The sequence below is a fragment of the Thamnophis elegans genome, chromosome 4, assembly GCF_009769535.1.
Source record: "Thamnophis elegans isolate rThaEle1 chromosome 4, rThaEle1.pri, whole genome shotgun sequence".
NCBI classification, from domain to species: domain Eukaryota; kingdom Metazoa; phylum Chordata; class Lepidosauria; order Squamata; family Colubridae; genus Thamnophis; species Thamnophis elegans.
Window position 1 is genome coordinate 123701074 of NC_045544.1, and position 25794 is coordinate 123726867.

At 41.7% G+C, this 25794-nt stretch overlaps 1 protein-coding gene across 5 annotated transcripts in view; it reads left to right on the top strand.

Annotated features, from left to right (window-relative positions):
* The window catches only part of CUX1 (cut like homeobox 1), a 351898-nt gene that overhangs the window by 252912 nt on the left and 73192 nt on the right, over nt 1–25794 (top strand). For 2 of the 5 annotated variants that reach the window (XM_032214828.1, XM_032214830.1), the window contains 4 exons: nt 1487–1588; nt 3397–4229; nt 6425–6590; nt 8660–8716. The exons of 1 other annotated variant lie outside the window; for it this stretch is intronic. In XM_032214828.1, the coding sequence (XP_032070719.1) occupies nt 1487–1588; nt 3397–4229; nt 6425–6590; nt 8660–8716 (1158 nt within the window). The remainder of the gene's footprint in view (nt 1–1486; nt 1589–3396; nt 4230–6424; nt 6591–8659; nt 8717–25794) is intronic. 2 more of the 5 variants (XM_032214829.1, XM_032214832.1) reach the window with 1 other exon arrangement.

Consider the following 25794-nt stretch of genomic DNA (forward strand, 5'->3'; position numbering starts at 1 on the left):
TACATTTGGTCTGCTTCCATTGAACTTTTAGTCTTTTAAAAGCAAGCACTGAGCTATATCTTGTTTAAAGGAAGATTTGGATGCTGTTTAGGCATATTGCCAATTTGGAAAATGACCAAAATAATTCAAATGAACTGCCCCCTCCAATACAGACGCCTTATGTCCGTGTGGGTTTTTTTTAAAAAATTCCTGTCTACAAAACTTCGTTATATTTGGATATATTTTGCTTTTTTAATGTTTAGCAGATTTTCTTTTTAAAAAAAAAAACATGGAAAAGGGGAAAAAAAGTCTTGCACATTATGTTCAGGAACTGTTTGTGCTTTGGATGGAACTGGTCCATCGACTTTCAAGAGCAGTCTATGTAAAATATTGTTTGATATCCTTGCAAAGGCTGCTAACAAATGTTGCCATGTTATCTTACATTTGCTGTGAGTTCGATGAGGCAAAACACATTAGTGGAGTACTTAGAGCACCAGCTCCTGGCTCCTATGCCCAGAAAATCCACCGAAAAGAAGCAAAGGGGTGGGGGGAAATCCAGAAAAAAACTGCTGCTTAGAGGAGATAAAATCAGTCTAGATAAGGCAGCTCAATAATGCATGGCACCAACTTCTGAACCATGTTTTACAAATCATGATACTGGTTAATAGCAATGGCACTTAGACTTATATACCGATTCACAGTACTTTTACAGCCCGCTCTAAGTGGTTTACAGAATCAGCCTATTGCCCCCAACAATCTGGGTCCTCATTTTACCCACCTCGGAAGGATGAAAGGCTGAGTCAACCTTGAGCCTGGTGAGATTTGAACTGCCAAATTACAGACAACCGGCAGTCAGCAGAAGTAGCCTGCAGTACTGCACTCTAACCACTGCGCCACTGAGGCTCTCTAATGCTATCCACATGGTATCAAATCTATACTTAGATTTTAGTCCCAAAGTTGCTTTTTCAAAAGGCAACTGGACTTTAGTTTTCCTTGAAGACGTTTTGCTTCTCAGAAATTTCGCTCTGAAGAAGTTTCTTGGATGAGGAGCAAAACGCCTTCAAGGAAAAACAAAGAAATCCAGTTGCCTTTGGGGCAACCATGACCCAGATGACTGACAATCTCCATAGACCCTTAGATTTTAGGCTCAATGTATGAAAGCAATGTATCAGTCCAATGCATGATCTCTTTGTTGGTTCAGTATCCAGACAAGCAATTCACTTCTCTTTTGTATTCTTTTTGAAGTAATTGTGATTGTGAAGGATTGTGAGATGTGACTGAGGACAGAAGCAGGAACAAACTAAAAGGGCAGAGGTTTGAAATTCTAAATAGCTGCAAAACTAGTAGAAGGCAGGTAAAATAGAGCTGCAGCTGTTGGTTTTATTCATTGGTTCATCTTGTTGTAGTTTTCAATGGAGTAATTCACTGAGTCAGGCCACCAGTTTGTGGCTTAGAAAATCAATGCTGAGAAGGTTGCTCAACAATTGATCATTTCTCCTCCCTTCAGGTAACATTACCACAAGAATCCGAGCTACAGAAGTTGGCTCTGATGAAGCTATCAAATCCATTCTGGAGCAAGCAAAAAGGGAACTGCAGGTACAGAAAACAGGTAGGAGAACGTTGCTGTGCTGGCTTTTGAAGTTCAGGTTAACATGGAAACAGTAGTAAGTGCTTATGAGAAAGCAAGTGACCCTGGGACGTGGTTTACTTCAGTAAATTCCATTGCTAAAGGCTTACAGCTTAAAGAGTGTTGGGTCTTCCTTTATCTCAAGAAAATGTGGTGTGTTATGATACCTCAAAGAGGATGAATTTAAGGATGAAATGTATTGATACAAAAACATTCATAACAGGTAAATTTTGTGGATATTTCTAAAATGTGAAGTTCTCACCAAAACAGTTTCCTTCTGAAGAGGGGGGGGGCATAGACTTAAATGGGAAGTTTGCACGTCTCCCCAAGATTTGGGCAGAGTAGAAGCTACAATAAGTAAGAATATGTAGACCTTTAAACTCAAAACCTATTATACCATAGATGGCTAATCTTTTTGTCGTTGCGTGCCGAAAGCCCACACCCATAATGCAATGTGCATGTGACACACCCACCCCGTGTGCACCCCTCCCTCTGCGCATGCACGCATGACACACACACACATGCCCCAGTTTGACCCTAGTAGCCTCCATACAGCCTCCTGGGACCAGAAATGACCCACCCCCTGCACTCCTCCCCATTCCCCACACGTTCACGTGTGACACCCCATCCCTCATGCGTGCAAGCGCACGCACATCTCCTGCATGTGCCGCTGCCCTCCCCCCGCGCATGCACAGCAGAGACCCAAAAATTAGCTGGCTGGCAGGAGGCAATGGAGCTGAGCTGGGGCAACGGCTTCCGTGCCCGCAGAGAGGGCTCTGCCTGCCACTAGTGGCACATGTGCCCCAGGTTCGCCATCACGGCCATATAGAAAATACTGGCAAGGATGGCTAAAACAGTTCTAAATGTACAGGGAAATGAAGTAAAATAGAAAATTGCCATCACGGTGGGCAGGAGAACAGATGGTAATAATAAAATTAATGTAGCCAAGACACAGATCCAGTGAGCAGAAGAGATCCGTAAAACAGATTGGTCCAGATTAGAAATGTGCAGTAAGGAGAAAGATGTGTCCTAGTGTGCTGAAAGCATTTATATACTGAATGGATGTGCTGGAAATGTCAGTTTATTGAGCATTTTTCCTTTTTTTTTGTGGCCTACATCTGACTCATGAATATTCTCCTGATCTTATAGCTTGTGATGTGGATGACATCACAATAAGTATCCAAGCATACACCTGCTTACTGACTTAGTAACAAACTGCTTCAGAAGCAAGGAATGTTTTTTTCCTATTTTATATTAATTGACACAATTGCAAGCAACAAATGAATTTGATCATCGGCGGTTGATTAATTATATCCCATTTTATTAAGGAGGCAGCAGTTTTGGGATAGCTTGGAATGTGTGCTTTGTTTTCTGTTTCACTTTGTTTTAGTATTGTAGTGCTTTTTATGAGGTTATTTTTTTTTTTCATTTTCCTGGGCAATAAATATTTACATTTAATAATATTTTGACATTTGTTGAGGCATAAAAATGTAAGAAAACATGCTTTTCCTGGTAAATTTCAGGATTCTAATAAAGATTTTGATATGGAGGAGTTTTCACCCTCATTATTTTTCAGGATCTTTATAAGACCGTCCCGTAAATGTCTTTTCTTTTGTATTTTTTAAACAAATTTCTGAACCAGTAAGCTTTTATTAGTAAAGAATACATCTGGCACAGATGTCTATTGAAACATGAGTGATGATGGAAAGAAGAGCTTATAACAGACGTTTGGAGAAATGAATGAGGTGATCGACTGTATCTCATCAGCCATTGTTTTCTTATTTTTGCAGCTGAGCCGGCTCAGCCACCTTCCACGTCAACCAGCAGCAGTTCCGACGATGCTATTCGCTCCATTTTGCAACAGGCTCGGCGAGAGATGGAAGCCCAGCAGGCTGCCCTTGAACCTGCCTTAAAAGCCACCCCTCTGTCCCAAGCCGAAATGTCCATCTTGTCCTCAAAACTGATCCCCACGCCTGCCGTTTCTTCGGTTTCTAGTTACTCCCCCCTGGCTCTGTCCTTGAAGAAGCACTCGTCCTCTGTGGATTCCGCTGTGTCTTCCCTACAGACTGTCCCCGGTCTCAAGAAGGAAGCCCAAGAGGCCTCCCTTCTGGACCTCCACGGGATGACTGACTCGGCACAAGGTGTACTGAGGCATGTTAAAAATGAACTGGGACGCAGTGGGGTATGGAAGGACCATTGGTGGAATACTGTGCAACCTGACCGAAGGAACACAGCACCTCCGGAAGAGCCCAAAATGGAGGAAAGCACCAGTGGGAAAGAGAAGGCCAGCAGCCAATCTCGTTCAGACCGTAACCAGCAACTCCAAGGGCCCTCCTCCTCCTCGGAATATTGGAAAGAGTGGCCCAACGCAGAATCTCCCTATTCTCAGAGCTCTGAACTGAGTGTGACAGGGGCAAGTCGCAGTGAGACACCCCAAAACAGTCCCCTCCCTTCTTCCCCCATTGTTTCTTTATCGAAGCCATCGAAGCCTTCCGTTCCTCCATTGACCCCCGAGCAGTATGAGATTTACATGTACCAAGAAGTGGATACGATAGATCTAACCCGTCAGGTCAAAGAGAAGCTAGCAAAAAACGGGATCTGCCAAAGGATATTTGGGGAAAAGGTAAGGCTCTCAAGTGGAATATTTCGGTGGTTTCTGTATCAGTCAGTCAACATCTGACAGCAGTGGGTTAAGATTGACATAAAAAGGGGAATGGCTAATTTATACAGGCAGTCCTTGACTTACAACCGCAATTGAGCCCAAACTTTCTGTGGCTAAATGAGACATTTATTAGCTTGAGTTTTGCTCCCTTTTTACAACCTTTTGTGCCACAGTTGTTAAGTGAACCACTGTAGTTGTCAACTTACTAAAACGGTTGTTAAGTAATTCTGGCTTCCCCCTTGACGTTGCTTGTCAGAAGGTTGTAAAAAGGGATGACATGACCCCAGGACACTGCAACCGTCATAAATATGAATCAATTACCAAACGCCTTAATATTGTTCACGTGACACATAAGTATGAAAAGTGTTCATACATCACTTTTTTCAGTGCTGTTGTAACTCTGAATGGTTACTAAACGAACTGTTGCATCAAGGATTACCTGTATTTGTTAATTAGAATAATTCAGTCATCACCCTTCAAGACTAGGGAAGCTTGGAATTGTTTTTTTTTTTAAAGAAGCAAACTAAAAGCAGATGATGTTTTAGGTATCCAGATTCAAGATTGAGATATTAGCATTATTCTTACCACCACCACTCAAGCAGTACCCACAATTCCATATGCTTACATGCCTGCAGATCAGAATAGACAGATACAGAAATAGATGGGGGTATCACATCTTGAATGTCCCCTTAGAAGAAGGAATTTGTTACACATCTTGCATTTTTGCACAAGAAGCAAAACCTGCTGAGATTCCTTCTGCAGAGCTATGAAAGATGGGGGAGTCCTACCACTTAAGCATATGGCCACTCTGATGAGCAGGCTAGTATGGAATTGCGGGGATTATCACAGGGTAGAGCAGTGTTTCTCAACCTCATGAACCTTAAGGTGGGTGGACTTCAACTCCCAGAATTCCTCAGCCAGCCTGGCTGGAGGAATGCTGGGCGTTGAAGCCTGCACAAATTAAAATTACTGACATTGAGCAACACTGTCTCTGTTCCTGTATGGTGTGTTGGAGACAGGTGAAAGACTTAAATATGTTGCCACCTTGAGTGATTGCAGGACTAGAACATCAGTGCAAACCTACCCTGTTTCCCTGAAAATAAGACTTCCCCAGATAATAAGTCCAGTTGGGCTTTTGAGCGCATGTGCTAAAATAAGCCCTCCCTGGAAATATTGCACCACAGCAGCAGCCCCGAGGTGACCATGCTTGCCGCCTTCTGCACTTCAAAAATAATGAGATCTCCCCCAAAATAAGGCTAAGCGCTTATTTCGGGAGTTATTTTCTGGGAAACACGATAGGTAGCCCTGAATGATATGTTGCAGTTTGGGGTGCATAGATGTGTCCATTGCTTTTAAAACAGCAATGAGAGATACAGCAAGAAACTCAACCTGGTAAATTGGTGTTATCTAACCTAAGATGGGCTGGAGATGATGATTTAATGCGAGGCTCCTTTCACTGTCCACCTTTTTGCATCGTACTAAAGTTAACTCCTTGGCATTCCCCCTGTCCTTTTCAGAATGCTTCCTTTCTTTGGTATTCTTGTATGTGAAATGAATGAAGTAAAAATCACATGAGTAAGCATATCATGGAGATAGTCTTGAGTATAATGGAAAGGCCATTTCATTCCATTTCCAGCTTCTCCTCTTTCCAGTTAAAAAAAAGAGCTCAGAAACTCAAAAGTAAAAAGTTTTAGGTTAAAAAATATTAAAAAGCACCAATAAAGAAACATAAACAAACCTCTATCCTATAACATGCTAAAACAAAAGTCAGCAGAAATGAGCTGGAATGATTTGCACTAGACTCCATCTCTTCCTTCAGATCATTCAACGGTAGGAAATATTAAAATGCTTTTTGGAAAATTAACTGAAAAAGAAAACGTGGGCGAGGAGAACTGAGCATGAATTTATTGTGGAAAGAAGCTATGAAGGCTCTAGGACTGAGAAGGCACATGGTTGCCAGTTCAATGGATCTAGAATTCCAGGCATGAGTAAATCCTTATAAATCTTTTTCTTGTTGTTGCTGTTTAATGTCTGTGCTAAAGAGTCAGAGCATAAGAACTCTCATGAAATTGGGTAAAGACCAAGTGTAATCAAACAATTGATTTTCCCATTGTAACGAGGCTAATTCTGCTTCTTCCGTGATCGTTTCCTGTTAGGTGCTGGGTCTTTCCCAGGGCAGTGTCAGCGACATGCTGTCTCGGCCAAAGCCATGGAGCAAGTTGACACAGAAGGGGCGTGAGCCATTCATTCGTATGCAGCTGTGGCTAAATGGCGAACTCGGACAGGGAGTCCTGCCATCTCAAGGGCAACCCCAAGGCCAAGGTAAAGGAACAAACTGTACTGGCTTCAGATCACACCATGTTCTCCTTGAATTTTTTAAACCTTTCATTTAGAGTACTTTTTCTCAACCTCTACTATTTTAATGTCTGGACTCCCAACTGACTAAGAATTGTGGGAGTCCACCCATCTCAAACTTGATTTAGAGGATCAATTAGTCCCCGGCCTGTACTTTAAAGTTCTAAGAAGGCAATTCTTTATTTTTCGAGGGGAATGAGGGCAAGGGTCTGTGGAACGCATAAATGGAATAAAAACAACTTAAAATTTTGTGAACCCTATAAACTTACAATCACATAAGCATTTTATCATTGATTTATTATTATTTTTATTTTATTTATATCCCTCCAATAAGTACTCATGAAATCAAGCCCACTTAGGTAACACAAACTATTGCTGATGTTGTAAAACACAGACATAGCTACTGCACTGGGAATTTGGGATATCAGTTGCATCAGACATTGGAAAGGGCTCTGATTATCCCAGTTGATCTTTATTTGAATCCGCTGTATCCCAAAACGGACAAAAGTTGATGTGCCTCTAGAAACTACATTAAGGCAGGAGGTGTTTGCCCTTAAAATACTGAAAAATACAAACCAGACTTCTTGGGGAAGTTCTCAAAGATTTCAGGACAGATGAAAGTAACTTGCATTCTGAAAACTCTTAAGGTTGTGGTTCTTCTTTATCATGCTTCTCAATGCTGGGACTTCTTGGGAACCTTAAAGCTTGCTGGGAACTCAGATCCCAACACTTCCCCCTCCCCTTAACCCTTTCCCTTTTTTTCAACCTGCAAAGTGAATCTTTGGTGTTTGTTAAATAATAATAATAATAATAAATAATGAATTGGGCTGTGGGAGGCCTTTCTTTTAATAGCAATAGCACTTAAATTTAGGATGCCACTTCATAGTGCTCTTACAGCCCTTTTTAGTGGTTTACAGAGTCAGCCTATTGCCCCCAACAATTTGGGTCCTCATTTTACCCACCTCGGAAGGATGGAAGGCTGAGTCAACCTTGAGCCTGGTGAGATTTGAACTGACAAATTACAGGCAGCAGAAGTAGCCTGCAGTACTGCACTCTAACCATTGCACCACCTCAGCTCTAATGAAGAAAGTTCTTCAATTAAGAACTAACATAAAGTAGCTTGATTTTCCATCCTCCCCAAACAGAGCCCTGTACAGCTGTATAAGAAGATTTTTGTCAGGTGCTCAAAATTGATGTGATTTTAAATTGGATCTGATTTAATTTGGATCTCTTCTAATTAAGTCAAAAATCTATTGTCATATTTCCAGTAACATCGTGAAGAATAAATAGATAAGGCCTAGAGATTATTTTGCAGACCATCCTCATCCAAAGCCACATTCTCTTTCTTTTGCCAAAATTGGGGATTTGTGCGTGTGTGTGCTTAAAAGAGGCCTTGAGGTAACCATTCGTGTAAAGTATCCAGTTGCCTAAAATCTTTACATTTGTACATGAAACTAAGAAACCTACATTATATGCTATTACATAGCATCCAAACATGAGAGTTTACATAGTGCGAGTGTGAGAAACTGGACAACTAGGACAAAAACAAAGAAACAAACAAACAAGGATCTTGGGGCTACCTAGAGTTCCTTAGTCATAGTTTCTCCATGACTGTCATGGGTATATCCAAACCTTGGAAAAATCAGCAGAGAGCGCTGCATAGACTCAATCCTGCCTCTTTGCTTCAATGTCAAGAGGAAGCACAGGAGATTATCACCTGAACCAGACTAATAAAATAAGAAATCTGGATAGATCCAAATTTAATGTTCTGTGGGGAATTAACTAGATTTCTATTGTTACCAAAATCCCATCAGTCACAGCCATTTTGGCCAACAATCAGGGGGCATGAGAACTTGCAATCTGGCTAATCTGGAGCACCAGAGATTTGCCACTCCTGATATTTTTTTAAAAAATGGAGACCAGGTGGTTTTACTATGCTGCTTTGCTTTGATCAGCCATTTACTGGGACTTGCTTTGCTTTCAAATTGTATCTTCTCTCATATCTCTTTCTTATCATCCTCCTTTTTTTTCTCCAGTCCTTCACTCTGTGTCATTACTGCAAGACTCTCTTCAGCAGGGATGTGCAAGCTCAGGTAATCAGCTGCTTCATTATGACATCTGTTGCTTTGTTGTGCTACATGTTTTTCTTTCTAACGGAACAGGTGTGTACCTGTGATGGTGATGGGTAAACTTCTATTTATTTCTGATGCGTTAGAAAGCTGCTTTCCTGTTCCTGGAATTATTTGTACTTATTTAAATTACCAGGTTTAACTCTTTGCCCTTTTCTTGTTGTGTAGCTTGATTTCCAATGTCTAAATCTAGGAAAGAGCAATATATAACTTGCCACAATGTCTAAAACTTTTCAAAACATTTTTATAAATTAACGTTCTACAGACAATCTCTAGAATACGGGTGTCAAACTCATGACGTCAAGTTGTCATGTGACATAGCGTGACTTCCCCCCCCCCTTGCTAAACCAAGGGTGGTTTGGCCAGCATGTGACGCAACCAGCCCGCGAGGTGCAGGTTTGACAACCCTGCTCTACAGTAACACTTTAAGACTCCTAAGGGTGTTTATGAGGCATTTAGGGCACTAAATAAATAGTTATGTAGCCAAAAGAAAGAAAAATGTGATTTTTTAAAAAAAATTCCTCTTCATTTTTGATTTTTTTTATGAAGTTTACATATTGATTCCCTTCTGATTTCTTATGCTTCAACAACTTTTGATAGCTTTGCAGAAAGCCTGAAGGGTGGTGAGGGTCCGAATCTCCACGGGGAGATCGTTCCAAAGGGCCGGAGCAGCCACAGAGAAGGCCCTCCCCCGAGGGGTCGACAGTCGACATTGGCTAGCAGATGGTATTCGGAGGAGGCCTAATCTGTGGGATCTAATTGGTCGTAGGGAGGTAATTGGCAGGAGGCGGTCTCTCAAGTACCCAGGTCTAATACCATGTAGGGCTTTAAAAGTAACAACTAGCACCTTGAAGCGCGTCCGGAGCCCAACAGGCAGCCAGTGCAGCTCGCGAAGGATAGGTGTAACGTGGGTGTACCGAGGTGCACCCACAATCACTCGCGCGGCTGCATTCTGGATAAGCTGAAGTCCAGCTGAAGCTGAGGTTTCCAGCAAAATTAACTGGAAGAGTCATTGTAACAAAAGAAAGTTTTTATAGATGTGTGCTCAACAGCATTTATTTAACACATTGATGAGTTCCTCTTCAAAAATTTCCAAAATAATATATATATAACAACTAGAAAAGGATATTGATTGAAGGCTGCAATTTTATTCATATATTCCTGTCTAATCTAGATTTTGATACCTTTCGCATTGCTATGGAAAATAGGAGCATGGGGCAGTGTTGGAAGCCCTGAATTCTGAGTTTTAGTCCCTCTTTTCAAACAAATATCCCACTAACCTGCATGAACTAAAAAAAAAAACCCACAAAAAATATGGAAGTTTTCATAGCAAAAAGACAAAATGCTGAAGGACAGTGGTGCAGAGGGGAATGGAAAAGCAAGAAACCAAATTTGTGACGGTCAGAATGAGACGTTGAGTAGAAAAGTGGCTTTACTTCTTAGATCAGCTGAACTTTGCTGGTGGCCTTGCTGGGATAGAGTTGCTGTTGAGGAAAACTCTCTGCCGCGTCCCAACAACCAGAGTCTCCTTGCCAAGACGTTCTACTGGGAAGCAAAAAGAGCAGCCGCCTCCAGACTTGGAGATGAGTGCAAAATCTGCTTCTCTGCAGGCTCAAGACAACTGTTGATTGGAAACAAGTGTTCCCTTTGATAGTGAGGGAAGAGCAGCCTCTTGGCAATTGCTGTTACACATCCTGTGACGAATGCAGCCAAAGCTGCCTTTCTCTCCCATAGTCTTCCAAAAGATGAGAGAAGGTATGCCTCCATCTTTAGATTAGAAGCCCTCAAAGGCACCTGGGTGGCCACTGTGAGAACAGGATTTCCTGGATTGCCCATTAACTGGACACTGTAATGAGATTTCGTTTTAAAGCATGTTTTAAGACTTGTTTATTTAACAAGCCATAGAGCAGTGATAGCTAACCTTTTTGTCCTTGCGTACTCACACCCATAATGCAATGCGCACACGGCACCCCCATGGGCCCTGCCTTCTTCGCATGTGCACACGACACCCCTGCACTCCCCCCTGTGGCTCATTTTGGGCCTAGCAGGCCTCCCTGAAGCATCCTGGGACAAAAAATGGGGCATGGGGGCGCCCCCCTGCACTCTCGCCCCCCTGCGCATGCGCACGCATCTCCTGCATGCGCGACAGAGATCCAAAAATCCCTCATCAGAGCCTTCCCCAGACTCCAGGACTGGCCCATGTTCCTCCCCAACCTCCTCACTGAATCTGCTGCTAGCTCCGCTGGCTGCTAGCTCCACTGGCCGCTGGCAGGCCACACAATAAGAAAATTGAAATCCCCAGCTACATCTGATAAGAGGGACACACGTGTCCTGGCCTACAAAGTCAATGGACACCTAAAACAATTCTTATTTTGACTTCAAAACTATTTTTCACTCTGTGGGATGGAGGGAATACCTGATTTGGTTTCATGGGGAGGAGGGTGAGATGGAGAGAGAGAGAGAGATTTTATTGTGCCTATGGGCTTCAACAGCTAAAAGTAGCCTAGCCCTCTCATTTCTGTTCTTTCTGATGGGGTGTGGGTGCAAACCCATTGTCTAGGAGTGTTAACCAATAAGGGTTTCCCTGGGTTTGAAATCAATAGCAGTCGACTTATATACCGCTTCATAGGGCTTTCAGCCCTCTCTAAGCGGTTTACAGAGAGTCAGCATATTGCCCCCAACAATCCGGATCCTCATTTTACCCACCTTGGAAGGATGGAAGGCTGAGTCAACCCTGAGCCGGTGAGATTTGAACCGCTGAACTGCTGATCTAGCAGTAGCCTGCAGTGCTGCATTTAACCACTGCGCCACCTCGGCTCTTAAAATCGGAACTCTTCATCCATGGATACAGTTCGGGGTTTTCTCATGAGGCTTGCAAATGCTTACAATTTTTCCTGGGTATCATTTATCATTTCAGGCTTTATGGTGCTTAGAATTGGTGTAATTGTCAAGGGAAGGGGGTTGGAGAATCTAATTAAAGAGATTTTAAAATTAAAATCACCTGTGAGATCACTTGTACTGCACAATTGGACATGGCCTCTTCTGGTGATTAATTGAACCCCTCTAACATCACAGGGAAGAGGGTCGGGTGGCAAGGTCATTGGCTGCCACTGGCTGGATTGCTCAGTTTCTGGCAAAGGACTAAAGGGAAAAGAAATGCCCGACTAAGGAAGCGAACAGCTGGAAAGGAGAGAGATGGAGAGGAATTTGGGAGAGCAAATAGTGCTGATCCGTGCAGGAAGGCAAATGGAGAGGAGAAGGCAAAATGATATGATTAGGTCAGAAAGAAAGAGGAGGCACAGGGCCAAGACCTCTAAAGGCAAGAAACCACAGATTTGATTTTAAGTAACTGGCTAAATTACTGGCTGCAAGCTTGTAGTCACTTCATATAATGCATTTAAGCCACAAATGTTGTAAAGAAAAGTTCTTTCTCCAAAAAAAACATTTATTTGGGGAACGGTAGTTCATCCAACAGTTATTCTGTTAACCATCTTCCCTTTCCCACACAGCCTGGTGGAGGTCTTTGCTTCTCCACTGGTTGTTTTGTAGACCAAAAGCTGTGAAATCCTTTCCCACGAGACTTGTATAAGGCACAGAATGTCAAAACCCTTCGCCTATGAAACTGCTGTCTTATGCGTGAAGGTTGAAGTACGATTGGTCCTAGCCAATGCATGATTTACGATAGGGGCATGCGATCTTTTGGGGCCTAAAGGCTGTACTTGGCCTTCTAATAGCACGCTGGGGCTGTACTACAGAAACTGGGAAGGACCAGAACAAAAACTAAATTAAATTAAATTGACATTATAATTAATCCAACTAAAATATGTACTTAATACTTGTGTGTTTAATCATTGTCCCTTTTGTTACATCCAAAGTATAAGTTGACACAAATTTATGAAGGGCTCTCAGAACTACAGACAGATCTTGGGTGGGGACACAAATTGTGTACTATGCTTTAAAGCTCCTGAGAATAGTGAACCTAAGTGTTGGGAAAGTGTTCCACTGAGATTGTTGTGGAATTCTGAGTAAACAAACAACATGCTTGAAAGCCTTTGAAATGAATCTAGCATCTAAATTATGACTCAGGGAATGGCCTCTGATGCAAACCTGTTCTGACCCCCCTCGCCCCACACCAACACACTCCGAGCCAAAGATAAGTTACGGCATTTAATTAACAGACAGACAGGTCGTTGGCCGCAAACCGGCACAGACAAGCTTGGGCAGCAATCCAGCACAGATAAGACGTGGCAGCAATCCAGCCTGCCAAGCTCACAATAATGTTCTCCAACATTAGTTCCTGCGTTGACTTCTGCAAGAGGGGCGTGTGCACAAGAAGTCCTTTTATAGTCTGGAGAGGAGCCTAATTACCACCAGCTGAGTGCAATTACCTCCTGTACTTGCACAACTGTTCCTGACGCCTATTAGCTCTTCGGTGCTGGACATCCAGGAACAACTCACTGCTGATGTCAGGATCACACTCCCTTGTTTCCTCCACACTGGTCCAAGGCTCAGGCGCTTCCTGGTGGCCAACCAGCCTCTCTGCGTCCTGCTCTGAGTTGGAACCCTGTCCAGGGTCCTCCATATCCTCCAGAGCCAACTCATAAGGCCCCTCGCTGTCGGAGTCTGGTGGCAGCTCCAACGGCTCCTGCTGGGCCACAACACAAACCATTGCAGTGATGTAGCTTGGCCCAGAAACAAGCTGCCCTTAAAGCAGACCTCGGCATTTTATGGCCCACAGGCCACATCTGGCCCATGAGTAGTCCCTGTCCAGCCCATGGTGGTGTGGGGGCAGTGGCGGCCCTCCACAAGAGTCCCAGTTCATGTGGCCCCTTGGGAAAATTAATTGCTCAGCCCTGCCTTAAAGTATCTTGGTTCTAGCAATAGCACTTATATACCACTTCACAGTGCTTTACAGCCCTCTAAGTGGTTAACAGGATCAGCATATTGCCCTCAAAAATCTGGATACTCATTTTACCGACGCCGGAAGGATGGGAGGCTGAGTCAACCTTGAGCCTGGTGAGATTCGATCTGCCAAACTGCTGGCAGCTGGTGATCAGCAGAAGTAGCTCGCAGTACTACACTCTAACCACTGCGGCTCACTCTAAGCTCATTTAGAGCTTGAAATGCGAAATCCAGCTACCAGGGCCGGATTTAGATGAAAAGAGGCCCTAGGCTATTCCACTTATGAGGCCCTTTCACCTCCCATTTTTAAGTTTGTAAATTACATGAGAGACAATAAAATATATCATTACTGTGATATATATCAATATATATCAATATATATAGCTGGCCTCCCGATGGAGGGCGGCTCTGCTCTGCGGCAAAGGCAGCGAGGCCAGCCGCCTCCCCTGCTGCGCTCAGCTGCCCGGCTCGGCCCCCTCACCCTCACCTGCCTGGCCGCTGGTGGGCTCTGCGTTGACGGGCCGGCTACTGGGAGCAGGCGCGCCTCTTGCCTGACCGCAAGGTTCACGTTTCTTTACTTTGGTGATTTTGATCAAGTCTACCTCTTAGCCAGTGGTATTCAGCCGGTTCGGACCAGTTTGCCCGAACCGGTAGTGGAAATCGTGGGTGGGCCTGCCCCCCCTCTATGCTCTCCTATTTAGGCACATTTGCAAGCCAGGTGCATGAATGCAAGCTGTGTGTGCTATCAAAGCACATGCGTAGAAGGCCATGCTGATGCGTGGAGAGGGTGTGTGCGTGCTCACATTTGCAAACCAGTCGGGAAAGTAAGTGAATACCACTCCTGCTCTTAGCCCAATTTCACATGAAGATTCTAAGTAGAAAAGCTAAATGGTGAGCTTTAGTCTAGCTAAAATACATTAAAAGGCCATCTTTTCAGTGCTCTGGCTAGAAATAACTAGTGTCAAAAGTAAATGAATTGATATTTTTGGTGCATTCCTATTGGTCAGCACTGATTTGAGAAAAGCAAAAAGGGAGATGAGCTACATTGTGAACCATTGGGAAGTGAAAATGATGTGGAAATGCCCTTACGCTTTCAGTTGACTAGTAATAATCAAGTCCCTTTAATATATAACCATTGCATATGGATATATAAATAATAAAGAAAGATATATTTAAATCCTACTGTTTCAGAGCACTAATGTAACCCGAGGTCAGGAATTTGGTTTTCTTACAAATTTGCTTTGAGTGTCCCTCACCACAAAGCAATTTTATGTCTATGTCTTAAAAAATAAAGGATTTAGAGACCAAGCGGTATAGAGCTCCCATCAGAGTAATCCATCAAAGTTGGTGGCTGTTGAAATGAAATGAGGACGTGAATAGAGTAAGCCATGTGGATGACTGGTGGTGGGGGGAAAAACCAGAAGCATTTCAGCATTAGGCTCTTCAGAACTACTTAACGTATTATTACAGTGAAGAGGGACAATCAGAGCTGCACCATTTCAAAGCAGAAACTATAGAGCTGTTGGTCCAAAAAGCTAAAGGTTCCCCTCACACATATGTGCTAGTCATTCCCAACTCTAGGGGGCGGTGCTCATCTCTGTTTCAAAGCCGAAGAGCCAGCACTGTCCGAAGATGTCTCCGTGGTCATGTGGCTGGCATGACTAAACGCCAAAGGCGCACTGAACGCTGTTACCTTCACACCAAAGGTGGTTCCTATTTTTCTACTTGCATTTTTACATGCTTTGAAACTGCTAGGTTGGCAGAAGTTGGGACAAGTAACGGGAGCTCACTCCGTTACGCGGTGCTAGGGATTCGCCGAAGTTCCAACCTTCTGATCAACAAGCTCAGCATCTTAGCCACTGAGCCACTGCGTCCAATAACATCTACCTTCAGAAAAAAAGATCATATTAAAAAAAAGACAAGAAAAGGGAAAAAATTAAGGTTGTATTAAGAACAGGAGGCAAAGTTATCATTCTTTTCTCTTCACGCCCTACCATTGTTCTTCCCAGTGTAATTCATTATAGATTGCTTTTTTTCCATATCTGACTTTCTTTCCCTCCCCCCTCTTCCCCCACATCTTCCTATTTGGAACTTGGGTCCTAAAAATAGTGCCAATCAACTGGCAGATGTTGCATTTGCCCTTTTGCTGAAGGGACAAGAATTAGTCTGTCAGTGGGTACCTAAATAAAGCAGTGAAAACTGCCTTTTGCACAAAAACTTTGCAATTACTATTCTCAGAGCTTGCAGTGTTTGACTTAATGAGCGACAGGAAAGGCCTATTCAGGAAGCAAATGTAGGGAGATGGAGAATGATCAGATATCAAACATCCAGTAGCAGATCATCACTGATTTCATTGAGATTGTAGATAAGAACATCCTGACATGTTATCTGTTTCCAAGACCTGTTAATACAATCCATTCATATAAGTCATGAAGCATGCTATTGTGTCAATTTGTCTCCACAAAACCATCGTGTAAATGAAAGTGGGATTAAAAATTAGCATCAGTTAGAACTAGCCTTGCTCATCCTGATAACTCTGAAAAATGCTAGACTAAATCTCTCATAATTCCCAATCAACCTTCCTGCACAACACTAAAACAGAATGAATTATATATATTCTGGGTTTTTCACTTCTAGGAAAACAACAGCAAATCACCCAATTTCATGGGTGAAAAAGTTTTTTCTCTTTACAGGACTGTCACAGCTGTCCTGCAGAAATTTGGGTGGCCATTAGATGACAGCAAAGATACAGAAAACTCCAGCTGTTTGCTGCCATCTAATGATTTATTATTATTATTTTGCACATTAGGTATGGTATCTCGAATCAGTTCCCTTAGGAATAGTGATTGTCTCAAAAATTTAAATGGTTTATTATCAAAACAAGTACTGTATTATACAAGCCTTGTTGTCTGTCTCTCATTATATCAAAACCCAATAAAAGTGTTTGTTTTCCAATACAGTGATAAATGGTGGAGCTTCCTGATGTGACATGTTATGATAGTCCATAATCAGATGCACTGAAAAAGCATTATTCATCCATTCATAAAGCTATCGGGGTCATAAAGTCATCAGCTTCATAAATAATACAATAACTTACATTATAATCATATATGTTATAATTTAATAATTTATATTACAATAATATAAATGATAGCTGATAAAGCTGTCAGCAAAATTGTTACATTTTTAAGGTCTATTGCCTACTCTATTTATTTAAAAATAGATTTCCCTCCAAAATTAAAATGAGAAGATTGTATTAAAGTTAATAAGAATGTAGTAAGGTAAAGAGGTGAGGAATTCCGCATAATTTTTCTTTTCTTTTGGGGATATATGCAGGTGGGCTTGTCTTAAATTCAGGATTGGGTACCTTTGGGTTACATGCACCCATAGAACATATAGCTATTATAGGAATCAGGAGTCTAGACTAAAAATGCCCACCTATTCTATAGTCTATACTAGGGATGCTCAGTGGATAAGACGGTGAGCTTGTCGATCAGAAAGTTCGGCGGTTCGAATCCCTATCACTGCATAACAAAGTGAGCTTCCGTTACTTGTCCCAGCTTCTGCCAACCTAGCAGTTTGAAAACATGTAAAAATGCAAGTAGAAAAATAAGAACCACCTTTGGTGGGAAGGTAACAGCATTCCGTGCACCTTCGGCGTTTAGTCATGCTGGCCACATGACCCTGGAGACGTATTCGGACAGCACTGGCTCTTCGGATTTGAAACGGAGATGAACACTGCCCCCTAGAGTCAGGAACGACTAGCACATATGTGCATGGGGAACCTTTACCTTATAGTCTATACTAGTGTCTTGCCTTCCCCCACCCTCCTCCTCCTTCCTTTCATACCTGTAATTAGATTATAGAATTGTCAGCACGGGCCTGTGTTTTTAAAAAAAAAAATCTGCGCACAGTGCTCGGAAACTTTAGGTGCTACGTAAATAATAAATACAGTTTTAACAATGATTTACCAGTCAGTTATCCAATGTAAGCGGGCTTGTGTGGCCTCCCATTTGTTTCAGTGCAATTTGCGCAGATCTTCCATAGAGAATTTCTCATTATGTTTTGATAATCTGTTCCGAGAGAATTAATTTTCTGCCACCCTCTCAACCTTTATTTATTTAAAATAAAGTTTAAAATGTGCACTAATTACCGTGTGTGTTGGGGAGGGGGCCCATGGAGAGGCAAAAGAAGACAATTTTCTTTTCTAATTCTTAGCAGAAGAGGGGGAGGGGGAGAGAGAGAGGGAGGGAGGGAAGGAGAGAAGGAATATTCATGTAGAAATTTGGTCCCTGAGCTAGGCTAACACCGGGACTCCCCAGGGACAACTGAAAGATGTTATAATCAATTACCACATCATAACACTGATCTATGATAATTACTAAGCCTTCCTCCTGAGACAGTGCAGCAGTTGGTTGGGATGCTGTTCATTCATGGTCCACTGCCTGATTAATATGCAAATAATAGGGTGATTGCATGATGAATGTGGAAAGAGAGTTGGCTGGTACTATGCCTACCGATGCAGGGAAATGATAAATTACTTTTTACTGACTGTCCTACATATAAGTACCCTCTCTCAACAGATTTTTTTTTAATTTTACAAATTTTACCTTTTCAGGGAAGCAAAGTTAGTGTGTCTTTAAGGATGTGTAAAATTATGCTTCTTAATATATCTGTTAGGCTATTGGGAGGGCTGTGGAGCTAACACTGTTTTTTTCAGAACCTGGAAGGCAAGTTTATTACACTGAATGTTATAAAAGACAGTTAACGCCACTGTCCTGCGGTGAAGTGTTGGAAGTTCAGCTAAAATGGGTATGAAGCCAGAAGTGAGAGGAACGGTATCTGTGATGGATGAGCATTTGTTTTGAATGCAGCAGATTCCAAGTTCAACCCCCAACATCTCCAGTTAAATAATCTCAAATTGCGGGACTGGATAAAATAGCAGTCTCCAAACTTTCTGGCTCGGTGGTTTGGCAGAGGTGGCAGCAGCAGTGGGAGGGTTAGAGGGGATGGTTTCATGCACACACCTCTTTCACAAATGCAGCTTTGTGCACACATGTGCATGCACTCGCCCACCATTCCATGGCCCCAGTTTTAAATGTGGTGCAGCCCGGCAGTGGGCTGCGCACCAAGGGTTGGGGACCCGATATGGGATAAAGGATTCTGCTTAAGAACTTGGAAGCATTTTTTTAAAATGAAAGAAAGTATGCTAGACTCTACACCAGGGGTGTCAAACTCAAGGGCCGAGGGCCGGATCCGGTCCATGGGGTGCTTAGATCTGGCCCACGGGGCCACCCTGGAAACAGCGATGGACTGGCCCACGTTCCTCTGCCAGCAAAAACTGAGCCCGTGAGGGCTGCAGGAAGACTTCCTGAGCTCTGTTTTCATTGGCAGAGGGTTGCAATAGGCAGTCTCAGGCGAAAATTTAGCTCGGGAGCCTGGCAGAACACTCAGGCCACCACAGGTGCTCCCGACACGTGACGTTGAGCTGGTTACACGCACCCCGGCTACCCCGAGGTCAAACACAATCTTGATGCAGCCCTCAGTGAAATTGAGTTTGATACTCCTGCTCTACACTGTGCAGTTTAAACAGTTCTCACTCTATTTAAGTGGAGTGAATCTGCTTTATATTTTTTCTTTGAGAAAAGAAGAGAATTGGGGTGAAATTCTCAAGGGAAAATTCCCATGCCATATTCTGCACTGATTTGGTTTTGACGTGACCAAGAGCATTATAAAATCACTTCTCTGATGGATAGGTAACAGAGATTTTGGCATTACTTTATGCTAGATAAATCAATAGTTATAAAGAAGTTAGTAATGGGATTTTAGCAGAATAGACGTCTGAAGTCTTCAGAAATACCTTGGTTGGTATTAATGCCCTTAGAAAAAAAAGTAAAGAAATCTATGTCCAGAGGAAGCCATCAATGTTATTGGGAGATCCTTATGTCCGAAGGTTGAACTGTATAGGAGAAGCTGGACTTAATCACTCCTAGGCTCCTCCCCTAAAGAAGCCATAATATTGTTCTCACTTATTCTGGAGAAGGATTGCATCAAGAATATTTATATGCAGAAACTTTCAGAAAATAGCCAAACATCTATGAATGGAACAGATCCTAATAGCTATAATAGCTCTCAGTCCTCCTGGAGAGAAGAACAGTTGTTTTGCATTAAATAGTTCTTAAAACTATAACATTGTGGTACAGTCCTGGATTCTTCCACATAGATCATCTCTCCACCCCATCTACTCCACACATATAAACAGATTTACAACAGTACATTTCTCCCCTCCATCTTCTCCCACACCTTGTCTCATTTGACTTTCCAAAACAACGGCAGAAACCCTCTTTCTTGCCTGCTGCCACTGCTGCCTTTTCCTTACCACACACATCCAGATTGGATACGTTTAGGACTGCAATATTTTATATGACAGTAATAAGCCTGGATTCTGAAGTGCATATGCAACTTAGGATATGCCGCCCACATTTTTGCAGGCCCAGTGGGGTTCCATGGTAAGGCTTCTTGACAGGTCATTTCTAGAGGGAAATCGGAAAACATCAGCAAAGCATTGCTGTGCTGGTTAGATTTCTCCTCCTCCCTTTAAAATATTGTAATGGGCAGAAGAAATAACATTAAGGAATAGAAGGAAAAGCCACTTCCTGGTCAGATAAACCAAGTCTGAATCGGGAGTAGAATTGTAACCTGAGAAAGCATCTCATACAAGACACGCACCCACACACACTCCAGTTATTCCAAAGTTGAGGAAGAGGGGAAACATGTTCAGATTTGCAAGATTCGGGTAAAAGTTCCCCTCACACATATGTGCTAGTCATTCCCGACTGTAGGGGGCGGTGCTCATCTCTGTTTCAAAGCCGAAGAGCCAGCATTGTCCGAAGACGTCTCCGTGATCATGTGGCCAGCATGACTAAATGCCGAAGGAGCATGGAATGCTGTTACCTTCCCACCAAAGGTGGTCCCTATTTTTCTACTTGCATTTTTACATGCTTTCAAACTGCTAGGTTGGCAGAAGCTGGGACAAGTAATGCGAGCTCATTCCATTACGCAGCACTAGTGATTCGAACCACCAACCTTTCTGATCGACAAGCTCTGTATCTTAGCAACGAAGCGTCCCTGTAAGATCCGGTTACCATAACCTTATTATATTAAAGGTAGTATTGGCCTACATGATTTTGCTTTCTTAGTTTGGTCTACCTTGAAGGGCTGACAGATACCGGGTCAACTTGTGTTTTTGAGTCAGGGACATCCATGAGTCAGTCAAACCCAAGATAACTACAACTGCCCAATTCTAAATGTCTATTTATTTATTTATTTCGAAAGCAATAGCCAGGGTATAGGACCTTTCTGGTACAGTTCTGAACAACTGCTTGTCCTCTCCAGTAGGTCCTTTCCCAGCTCCCGGTATTAATTTATACATTATTTTTGGATTTGACTAGTTTGGCATGAACCTGAAGCCTAGACCCTGGACTTAATGAGAAGTGGTCCATCAAACCCAACCGCCAGAAAAATACTGTCGGGGGCTTTGCGGGAATGTCATGGCCCAGCCTGTCATTTTGCTTCAGCAAGTTGTCTTTCCGAATGCACGTCTCGCCTTATGGCACGCCAGCAGTAAAAATGTCACTCTTGATAATTACTTTTTGGTGAAAATGCTTGCTGACTTCCTACCTTCAAGCTATTTTTTACACAGTGGGAAGATAATAAGAAATGACTTTATCCTGACTGCTCAAATGAACACTAAATGGAATTTAGGTTATTATTACTACTGGAAATCGAGTGCTGTTCACTAGAATTTGAATAGTGGCTCGTATCAGCTGTAGATGGTTTGGGATAAATTGCTTTTTATTCCTTTAGTTCATAGAGAATATGGCAGTTATCTATGTTGTCTTGAAGGAAGAATGAGGATATATATATATATAATTTTTGAACCAAGAACTGGATTTGAGAGAGGAAAAAAAAGCTCCAAAAATAATTACTGTATGTCCTAATTTTCATATAGTCAGCAAAATGTTGCTTAATTGTCTTCATTTACAAAGACAGATGAAACAAAGTTCTCAGGCATCCCTGCTTAGAAAGGAAATACATTTTGCCTATAACTGCAGCACAATACAACTGCCATTGCCTGAAATTGTTTCTGTTGTTGTTTTTAATCCATAACTGCATGGTAACCGCCACATTTATGAATGTCTACAGCTTTGCTTCATTGGTGCACAATGGGGAAATAACTCCAGTAAATACATAATAAAACACATCTCTACTTTCCTGGCTACAGATCCCTTCCCAAGGACAGCTTAGAGCAGAACATTTGTCTCCTTGGCAACTCTTTAAAATTAAGCCTTAATATCACCTCTCTCACTGGGTGGAGGAATATCTCCTCTCAGCCATATTCTTCCACTGCCTTCAGCGGAGGTGGAACTACTACTGATCTAGTTCATGCTCTATTCCCATGACTATCCATGTAGCTGGACTTGGGATCATCTGACAAATAGGAAAGGTAATACAATAAATCAAAGAATACCTTTCTCAGCAGCTCACATAAGCTAGTTTCTAGCTTGTGAGAAAAGAGAATATTTAAGAAAATAACCTCAAGAAGATAATTTAGGGATGCTGCTGTGTACTTCAAGAGTGAATGAGATTTCACAGCATCAAACTTTTATATAGATTTCTCCTAATTCTTTTTTAAATTGGAAATGGCCTGAATTGAATGAGAGTTCCTGCCTACTTATCATGTCCTTAACTACTGAGATACTACAGTATAAAGACAGGAAGAAAATGACACACGGACTAGTAATTGAAACTGTTATGTTCAGGGGTGGTATTCACTTACTTACTCTACCGGTTCGCATATGTGAGCGCACTGACTCTGAAGTTTAACCGAAACAAAATGGGGAACACGCAACCCATTTATTCATGGTAGTATATCTGTGATACTTGAAAGACCTTTGTGCTTTTCATGGGTAGATGCGCCCTTCATGTATTCAAGATTTTTTAAAATGAAGCAATCATACCTTTGCATACAGCTACCCAAAATCACTGTATGAGTAAAATGGACAGCATAAAAAATACGTACGTACGTATGTACGTACGTAATATGGGGAAGCCAGATTCACTTAACAACCATATTACTAACTTAACAACTGCAGCAGTTCACTTAACAAACATGGCAAGAAAGGTCATAAGATGGGACAAAACTCACTTAGCAAATGTCTCACTTAGCAACATAAACTTTGGATTCAATCATGGTCGTAAGTCAAGGATTACCTGTAATGAGGATGTATGCATCAGACATTAGCTGTTCTAAAATTTATTTTAAAATCAAATAACTCTCTGGAGGAAAAAGCTGATCACATGACTCGCAATCATCATAAATATGAATCCGTTGCAAAGCGTCTGAATTTTGATCACATGACCATGGGGATGTGGCAATGCATAAGTCTGAAAAGAGGTCATAAGTCACTTTTTTCAGCACCGTTGTCACTAAATGAACTGTTATAAGTCAAGGACTGCTTGTACTTTTAAACTTAAAGTTGCTAGTAGCCATCATGGGTTCTGTATATTGTTAGCAAGTAGGGAGGGAACCAACCCCGTCCTTCTTTGGTACTCAGCTGCAGCAACAGAACTTCCTGTGGCAACTTTCCTGCTGTTCTCATTTTCTAGCTTCTCCCCCTTGATTTGTGTCTGCTGCTCTTTTCTAGTCATTATCTCTGGTCTCTGACTTGTCAACTTGTCAATTGAATGGTGGGTGTTGGGCAAATGTACCCTTCTCAGCAGTGGTAAAATTCACTTTTTTTTTACTACCAGTTGAGTGGGCATGGCTTGGTGGGTGTGGCATAGGAATAATACTTCCAAATCTCCATTCCCTCCCCATTCCAGGGGAAGGTTACTGCAAAATCCCCATTCCCTCCCGATCAGTGGGACTCGGGAGGTAGAGAATAAATGGGGGCGGGGCCAGCCAGAGATGGCATTTGCCAGTTCTCCAAACTCCTAAAAATTTCCGCCATTGGTTCTCCAGAACCTGCTGTATTTTACCCAAGCTTCTCAGGGTACATTTGAAAAGGCTCTGTCATGACTGGACTCTACTTCTTTTTTTTTTCATGTTTTATTTATTTTATTTATATAACATTCAAATTCCATCAAATAGTGTGTGATCTGGATTCAGTTATTTTTGAACAATCATAATCCACATATGTATTGTTGTATTCATCATAATACTATTAAAATATAATATAATAGCAATAACACTTAACATCTTCAACAACTCTTCACATTATTTCCTCTTTTTATATCTCCTTTCTGACTCTATTGTTTAGCCATTGATAAAATACATCCCATATCAAAAAAAAATATTCAGCTTCTTCTTTACCCTTAATAGTGAGTGTTAATCTATCCATTTCTGCACATTCTAATATTTTCTTAATTACTTTCTCAACTGAAGGAATCTAATTGTTTTTTCATTGCTGTGCAAATATAATTCTGGTTGCGGTTAGCATAGGTAAAACCAGATATATAATCTTTTTATCATATTTTTCCAGTATAATGCCCAACAAGAATAACTCTGGTTTCAAGTCATTTTTTTCCAACCAAGTATGTATTTTCGTCCAGTATTTTTTAGCTTTTGGGCATGGCTGGACTCCACTTCTGAAGCTCTTCAATATTGTTGTCTTTGTAAGAAATTACATTTGTTTCAGGATTGTAAAAATTTTATCTTTCAGACCTGCCTATTTTGGTGGTGTTTGTCAGTAAACCCTGTGTATATTTCTACTTAGTATTTTACAAATTATTATAAGAGCAAATGTATTTGGAGGAAAGATTGCTGGATGTTTAAGAAAAGCTTCATTTTTTTTCTTAGTATTAATGGAATCCTTATTAGAGGCATGTAATGGCAAATATAAAAATTGAATTAATCAGAAAGTGAAACCTAAAATGCCCATTAGTCTCTCCGTAATTCCCATGAGATTTGGGAATGAGACAAATGTTGAGGTGGCTTAAAAATAAATTATATATGAGAAGTCTAAAATTCCCCCAAATTTGTATTAACAAAACACAAAAATAAAATAAAGATATATCGTAAAACAGCTGTATGTTAAGCAAAAGTATGAATGTGGGAGTAAGCTAACCTGTTATTAACAGTACAATATAAGTGAAGAAGGTAGGTGAGCCCTCTTCATCAAGCAATTATTGATTGCTTTAAAACTAGAGATTAGACACTGCCTCCAGATGGTTTTGCGTCACAGAATACTTGAAAAATGTCAGAGGGATACAACAATATCCAGCATCTATTCTATTAGAGAATTTTAATTTAGCCTTCAAGTACTCATGAACAAAGGGAATTGTCTTAAAGATCGACCCGCAGAGCTACTGCATCTGATGGGCAGATTAGGAAATGCTTCAAAGGACAAGAAATGTTTTTTCTTGGTGGAAGGAAAGAGAAATATAGAGGCAGGATGGCGGGATTGAGATGCTAGAAAACCCTGTCTCTCAGGCCTCTGATTCTAGGAGAACACATTGCCATGAAGTAGTAAGCACAGAATTCACATATAGGTAGTCCTCGACTTACAACAGTTCATTTAGTGACTGTTCAAAATTACAGCCGCACTGAAAAAAGTAGCTCACAACTGTTTTTCACATGACCGTTGCAACATCCCCATGGTCACATGATCCAAATTCAGCTGCTTGGCAACTGGTTCATATATACGTATAACGGTTGCAGGGTCCTGGAGTCATGTGATCAGCTCTTGCGACCTTCTGACAAGCAATGTGGAAGCCGGATTCACTTAACAACTGCGTTACTAACTTAACAATTGCAATGATTCACTTAACCACAGTGACAAGAAAAGTTGTAAAATGGGGCAAACTCACAACAGATGAACAACATAAATTTTGCGCTCAATTGTGGTCGCAAGTAGAGGACTACCCGTAGTCTTTCAAGTGAACCAGTCAAGTCTTTAACGTCCAAGGTTTTTCCCCCCCCCTCTCCTCTGCCTTGTTTGATTTATAGTTTATCATTTCATGTCCTGCCTTTTTTTGTAGCAGCCTTTAACCTGAACAAATAAGTATCGATCATTTCACTAAGCAATCTTACTTATGACCCTGAGAAGGCAAACTGGACTGATTCAGGTCATCTAATG